The following is a 7,099-nucleotide window of genomic DNA, read 5'->3' as shown; positions in this document are numbered from 1 at the left end:
TTGCTAATAAATAATAATTTTACATATGTATTTCCTTGTCACTAATTATTTTCTATCACAGTATCAAATAATTAATCCTTTTTATTAATTTTCATGTAAATATAGAGATTTTTTTTATTAATTTTATATAGTGTTATTTTCTTACTAATAATTATTTTTGGTTATAGTACCAATTAATAAATATTTGTTAGACTACCTCTTTTTTGAAAATTTCTTTTTTACACTTTTTTCTGCCACATTTTGTATCCACGTGTTCCATAAGAGCTTAGTTAATGAAAAATAAGAATTAAAGAATTTATTTAGATGCAAGAATAATATAAGAATTTAATTAAAAAATTTTAATACTTAAAGGGTTTTTTTCATATTTGAGTCTTTATGTTTATCATTGCACTGAATTGAATTGAAGTTCTCGACTAGAAACAGCAAATATATCAGGACATTCTGAGTAGTTTATTTACTTGAATCGGATTGGGTTTCTATGACGCACCCATAAAAGCTCAAAGAAAATCATACATGTATAGAGCCTATTATTTTCTGGCTCTTATATCGTTTTACCATTTGTCCATTAGTTTTCTTTCTGTTTTGTTTTGGTGGGTCTCGAGTCTCGAATGCCATTTTCTTTTCAGGTGTGCTGTTCCCGATTAAATGGGTCGATGCTTTGACTTCTTTGGATCCTTAATTAGCTATTTTTTTTGTATGAATAATTTTGAACTGAATTTTGCCTTCTAACCAACCCCTTAACCCACCTAGCGAAGGTGTCGAGTTTGGCGCCTTTATGGAGCGGTGAGGAATTGAATTAACCAGAAACAGGCTGAGGACAAAGGTTTGTTTGCATTCCCAAGTGCTCGCTAGTTATAATTGAGTAGGACCTCGTGAAGACACAAAAAAAATTAGATAAATGAGATGTTGTGCAAACCAAGACATGGCAGCGGCAATTAATGAGTTAATTGAATGAAGAAAAGTTCTAGAGCAGCAAGCGACCCATACTAGGAAAAGAAAGCTCACATTCACACTTGCATTCAATAACCACAAGATTTTAATCGAACGGCCGATAAAATTCAGACCCAGCTCACAGTGTGAAAACATTGCGGCATTATTTGATTACTTCGCCTACTTAATTAGCTCTATAAATTGACAAAAGTTGAAAAGGAACACCTGGAAATAGCCAAAGACTTGGAAGAGATAATGAAGGAGAAGAAGCTGCCTACTTTAGCTCTGGGAATGATGATGACACTGATATTATGGTCGATGACTTCTTCAGCTCTGGCATGCCCGTCCAGCGGCAGTGGATGTAAAGACTGCATCCTTGACCAGATGAAATACGGTTGTCCCTCATGTGTGCCGCTTATTCGCTGCATGGCGCAGTGCTTGTGGGGTGGCACCTCCAGGTCCAAGTGTATCAACCGCTGTGACTGCAATGGTGGGAAACCAAGACTTTCTGACTGCAAGAAATGCATGTCACGGTGCAAATGCCGTTGTGTGGCTTGAATGAATCCCCCATCCAAGTATGTTTCTATTGGTTGTGCCTTTCTATTGTAAACTACTGCCCTTAAGTGTTCTGTTCTGCTTCTTGAAAAATCTGTACTTTGTTTGCGTCTAATCTACTCGAAGCTTAAGTTCACGGACCTCAAAAAAGAGAGAATATTTATTACATGAATAACTGCTAATTCACAGATTACTAGCTAAATATGCATCTAAGCTGTAGGAAGGCATGGTACCTGATCGGCTGAGATAGCCAGGGATGCTTAGATGCGGCTGCCCGTCAATTGTCACCAGAATGGGGATTACCCACCCCCCCTCCCCTCCCTCCCCTCCCTCCCCCTCCCCCGTCCCCGCTTTACAAGATTTCCTTCAGGCTAATTATGCTGGCAGCAAGTTCTGACTATGCCTGGAAATAAAACAACAAAGGCTGGCCCAAAAGAGCTTGGCAAAGCAAATAAAGCAAAAGACAAAAAATTAATCATTAAATTCAGTGAAAATCAGATTATGTGTGTACTTAACATTGTACAAAGAATATGAATTGCAGATGAAGTATTGAAGATGCATTATTTACTAGTGTCTTCAAGGGGAATCAGCTGCTTATATATACCTGCAGCCAAATAGCAAAGAATTGATTTTCTACTTGCACATATCTTGAATGAATATAAATGTCTTAATCTCACAGCTGAATTCTCATATTTCCTCCATTTTTTTCTCTCTTCTTTCCTCTACAAATTCAAAAATATACCCAAATGACCTCCAAGTTAAATGATCAGAGTAAAACTATTGAGTATCAACACTACTTCTCCACAAAAAGAGGCTAGGTTATATGTGTTTTGTTTCCAACCCTTCAATGAACCGTTGTCAAGGTATTTAACCAGAGCAAGGATCATTGTTATTAAGTTCCTGTTCGACACTGCTCTTTGAAAAAATACTTTGAAGCCGACATGATTACTTTAGTATCAGTTTATAAGTGAAGGGAGTATTCCATGCTACAAAGGAAAATCTGTCACTTTATTCCTCCACTCCTTCAAATAGTAACTGCCAAATTAAGGCCCCTGCCCCCAGCTTGCCTCTTCTTTGCTGACTCATAAATTTTATCATACATGGTCTTTAATAGAAGATCCTTGTCAGCTACTCCCTGGTTGTTAACATACAACAAAGAGCCATCTTCTGTGAAGAGACCCGCTTTTTTAAGCGCATGATCCCCATCACCTATTTGAGAATCCACCCACTGGGAAAGATAACGAGTCTTTGCTTCCAAATCAGCATGTGGCATCCTACAATACATATACAACATAAGTTATAAAGAGATAAACATTGACATTCCAAAAATAGAAGATAAAAATGCACAATGAAATATGCAACTAGGTGGTCTATGACAACAATTTTGATCCATCACCGTCTACCCTGTCAACTGTGCCTCTAAGATGTATAAATAGTCCAAATGCAAGATTCACGCCCTCTAAAATGCATGAAATTTTTAAGCGGACCAAATGAGATAAGGGCAAGCAATCACCCTTGGTAATTGTAGCAGACAAAATTTTCAGATAACTGGACACAACATTTATATGTCATTATCAAAACATACTAAAAGTAAAATTTAACAACAACCAGCTATCAGGGTATGCATAAACTGAAGCAAAGTCAATGTTCTCAATTGCTGAATTCTGTATAAAGTCTGATCCAAGTGAGGCTGCCCACTCCCCAGGATTCACTTCCGGTCCCCTAGTTGTATTCAGGCCAAAAAACCCCTCAAGTCCAACGGTTAGTAAATTTTTTTGATCCAGACTCTCGACAAAAGTAGCTATCTCAGTGATTCATGCCTGTATTCCAAGAAAATAGCATTAACAAAATTCTAATGGATCAAGAAAAAATAAACTGAAAGTCTGAAAGGAACCCATATAAATCAATTTAGAAAAAGAAATTCCTAGACAAAATGAAAACTAAAGAAACAATAAAAGAAAAGTGCAGAATATCCTCAAGAAGCTATCTTAGATATCAAAATACTGAACATCACTTAACATAGATATAAGATTATAACAACATCTGATGCCTAGAGATGAAAAAAGGAAGAACTCTCTTAAGTCTTAACCACTCTTCAGGTCCTCAGGCCAAAGGATTACTAACATATAGAAACAAAATAATGAAAAAGCGAGATCTATAATTCACCTGAAAAATGGGAGCACAGGAACTGGATGGACACCGAGGCTCATTCATCAGCTGGTTCATCAGCATACTTAACATCACTCAAGGGGTTTTTTCTAGACAAAATTGTCTGCAAAATATATAATGTAAACGCACAGTTAACTAGATATGATTACTACAGCCAAACAAGAAGCATACACGTGGTGACTAAAGTTATTAACTTTCTTCAATAATCCAATCAAGCCTTTGAGTTGATCTAATGTAATAGACATTCATAGAATGAGGCTTATAGCACAATTCTTTTTAAACGCTTTCAGTGCTGACAACCTTCATACCATTATTATCCTAATATAAACGCCAAGGATTTAGCCTTGCCTCATGTAAGGCTAATTTCTTCTGCAGTAGAAATTCCAAATTTATGGTCCCCGGCTCAATCCAGAAAACAGTATCAAGCAATTTGAAAGATTGATAAATTTATAATACTCCTATAAGACTTCCCTCCAAATTCACTGCTAAATGCATCTTATTAGTAAAGAGCTTTGAAGAATGTATAACCAAGTTCCCTGACTGCGTACCTTGATGCAAGTCTTGTAGTAATCTTTAACCATTGGGTGTGAAAAAAATGAATCAGTTGAAGAAAAAAAATTAATTCCAGCTTCTTGTGCCTATCTCACATACTGGGCCTTCCCACCAAAGTTATTTAAATTATTCTTAGTATCAATCCAACTCCATGATTCCTCGCTTCAATAATCACATAATCCAATCCCTGTCACATTTTCATGCAACAATAGAAAATTAAACAGAATTAACAAAAGGGTATTCTGAATAACAAGCTAATGAAATTGTAAACAAACCCGGAAGACTCTTTCGTTAAGGACACCGGGAGAGATCTGCAAGGAATTAGGTCCATGACCATCGTTGAAAGCCCAAGTTCTGCACACAGTCAACCCCATGTGTGCCCCTCTCTGGAGCATCTTCGACACCCTTGATCTCGACGGACCACCCCACACGCTCTCCTGCATTAGCCAATAAGAGTTCCAGCCGTTGATGTAGGGCACTTGTTCTCAGCTGCAGTATAACCTTTTTTTTTTTTTGCAATATTTCCATTGTTTTTTTAAATTTAAAATACTGGTAGTAATATTTGCCGACGATGCATTTTAATCAAAAATGTCCGCTGGTGCACGATAAGATAAGTGGGTCTTCAGTTCGTATGCCACGCAAAACTCATCATGCGCTAGCTAACCTCGTTTTTTTACTTTAGGCTAATGTTATGAATTATTTTTAAATTATAATAAAATATTTAATATAATAATTAAATTTTAAAAATTTTTAATATAATACTTAAATTACAAGATTTATTAATTAATATGATATTTAAAAAATTATTTATCTATTATATATCAATGTTTGAAATTAACAATATTAAAAATAAATAATACATTAATTAATAAAATTATAATTCAAACATTATATTAAAGAATTTTAATATTCAAAAATCAAATTAAATTAAAAGTGATAACGAATTAATTAGATTTGTTTTGATTTTTTGAATAATATATAATATTATTTTTAAAATTTTAAATCAAATTTTATTAGTTAAGTTCAATTTATCAAATTTTTAAATTTTAATTTTTTATTTTTAAATATTATTTTAACATAATTTTTAATTTATTAAAATAAATTTAATATAAAATAATTATTTTATTTTATAAAAATTTAAAATATATAAAAATTAATAAAAATATATACTTTAATTCAATTTTTTAAAAATTTCATTTTTATTTAAATCTGATTTTAATTTAATATATATTTTTAATATTTAAATTTATTTTGAATTAAATAAAATAATTAATCAAAATCAAACATAAATTATAAATTTAAATTAATTTTTTATTTTTTTCTATTTTTTTCATCCGTACATTAAATGTTTCACTACAATTTAAGATAAATCCAAATATTACCCTTTTACTTTTATCAGTTTTTTTTTTTTTGTACTTGTTTATTTTTATAGTGTGCTAATCTAAATATCTAATACACTATGCTTTATGATTTGGCAGTTTGATTTAAGACACCTTATTTTGCTTAAAGTTTAGGATTAAATCTTGCAAAAACAAAATATTTGCGTCTAATTCTGATACATTATACAAAGCATAGACACATGTTTATACAATAAGCTGCAAAACAGAGTGGAAATTTTGATTACTCCCGGAGAAACCTTTGCAAGCATCTGAACCCCAAATACTCGGCACAGAACCTCTCAATTTCTGGGCCACCTCTCTCTCTGCAAACTTGCTTCTCCATCTCCTCCACCACTACATCACAATCCCTCATCGAAAATATCCCACATGGACTCCACCCTCCGTAGTAATTGTCATAGCCGTCAACTTTTGCTTCCGATATCCCATCCACTATCTCCTGCAACCCCACGATTCTACGGCTCACTTTCCTCCTCGCTTCCCTCACCGTCGGATCAATCCCTGGCACTGAGTCGAGCTTTAGTAAAAGACGCATCAGCATCTCGTCCATCTTCAGCTTCTCCCGGTCATTGCTCCTGATGGAGTCTACTGTTTCCTGCCGTTGGATTAAGTGTTGGAGACAGTTGGCCTCGGAATTGACAGCTGAGATTTGCTTGTAGAGGTTGCGGATGACGTGGGTGCGGTAGGCTGATTGGATCTTGGAGGCGGCAGCGTCCTGGGGGAGATGGACGGTGATTGGGACAGGGGTGTCGATGGGGATTTCTTTGGATTCTTGAGGTTGAGGAGGAGAATCAGAGTGGTCACTGTGGAAAGTAAAGGTAACAGTGGTTGATGATGAGTAGCCGAAATTGCAAAATCGGCGAGAGGATTTCATGGTTTCTTTTTTTTTTTTTTTCTGCTTAAAACCTGACACAGAATGTGACTGAAGATTGTATTCTTTTTTTTTTGGGGGCGGGGGGGAAGGGTGGGGGTCGAAGGCGAGCTTTTGTGCGGTCAGCAACGAGTTTTTATTGTGTGCTCTGATTTACAGTTACGCCTTATTGAATGGTTGCAGCGCGTAATGCGCAAATGGGTGGCGTGATCATCAAGCACCGCCCGTTCACGAAGGGACCCATACTCAGCTTTTTGCCGAATGGACCTGCTTTCCACACATGCATATATACAGAGACAAGCTAGCCTGTAATACATCAATTTGGTTCAAGCCCTGCTTTCAGCTATTCAAAATTTCAAACCATCATCATCAAAAGAGCATTTATTTTTAAGTCTAATGTCGGCTTTTCCCCTCAATCACTATTGTTTATTTACGATAGCTAATATTTGGGGCCCTTCTTTTTTATTCCTCTGTTAAGAGAAAGCTAAAAAGGCATGAATTTAGTGGAAGAGATTATTACTTATTAGGCAACATACCATCAAGCGCTACAACTAAATTAACATTGTAATCACTGGCCAAAAAAATATTAACATTGTAATCAATAAATATACAACAAATTGACCGT

At 35.1% G+C, this 7,099-nt stretch overlaps 2 protein-coding genes and 1 pseudogene across 3 annotated transcripts; 1 reads left to right on the top strand and 2 right to left on the bottom strand.

Moving 5' to 3' along the window:
* Positions 1 to 984: 984 nt before the first annotated feature.
* LOC111274290 (mannan endo-1,4-beta-mannosidase 6-like) lies at positions 985 to 4,783 on the bottom strand (annotated as a pseudogene). Its single transcript, XR_016334024.1, has 6 exons — positions 4,777 to 4,783; positions 4,482 to 4,690; positions 4,203 to 4,393; positions 3,652 to 3,757; positions 3,094 to 3,305; positions 985 to 2,759 (listed from the first exon to the last, which is right to left on the bottom strand). The product of XR_016334024.1 is annotated as a mannan endo-1,4-beta-mannosidase 6-like (transcript).
* Positions 1,149 to 1,599, top strand: LOC149511360 (uncharacterized). Its single transcript, XM_089755752.1, has one exon. It carries the CDS (start codon positions 1,186 to 1,188, stop codon positions 1,486 to 1,488), a length of 303 nt encoding a protein of 100 aa, XP_089611878.1. The 5' UTR covers positions 1,149 to 1,185; the 3' UTR covers positions 1,489 to 1,599.
* A 946-nt stretch (positions 4,784 to 5,729) lies between the features above and the next one.
* On the bottom strand, positions 5,730 to 6,754 carry BAG5 (BCL-2-associated athanogene 5). The gene has a single exon (XM_022860458.2). The coding sequence runs from the start codon at positions 6,475 to 6,477 to the stop codon at positions 5,827 to 5,829; it is 651 nt and encodes a 216-aa protein (XP_022716193.2). The 5' UTR covers positions 6,478 to 6,754; the 3' UTR covers positions 5,730 to 5,826.
* Between the last annotated feature and the right edge of the window lie 345 nt (positions 6,755 to 7,099).

Source organism: Durio zibethinus, chromosome 26 (assembly GCF_047325235.1).
Source record: "Durio zibethinus cultivar Kanyao isolate XHJ-2024 chromosome 26, ASM4732523v1, whole genome shotgun sequence".
Classification (NCBI taxonomy): domain Eukaryota; kingdom Viridiplantae; phylum Streptophyta; class Magnoliopsida; order Malvales; family Malvaceae; genus Durio; species Durio zibethinus.
This window is presented reverse-complemented; position numbering and strand designations above follow the sequence as displayed.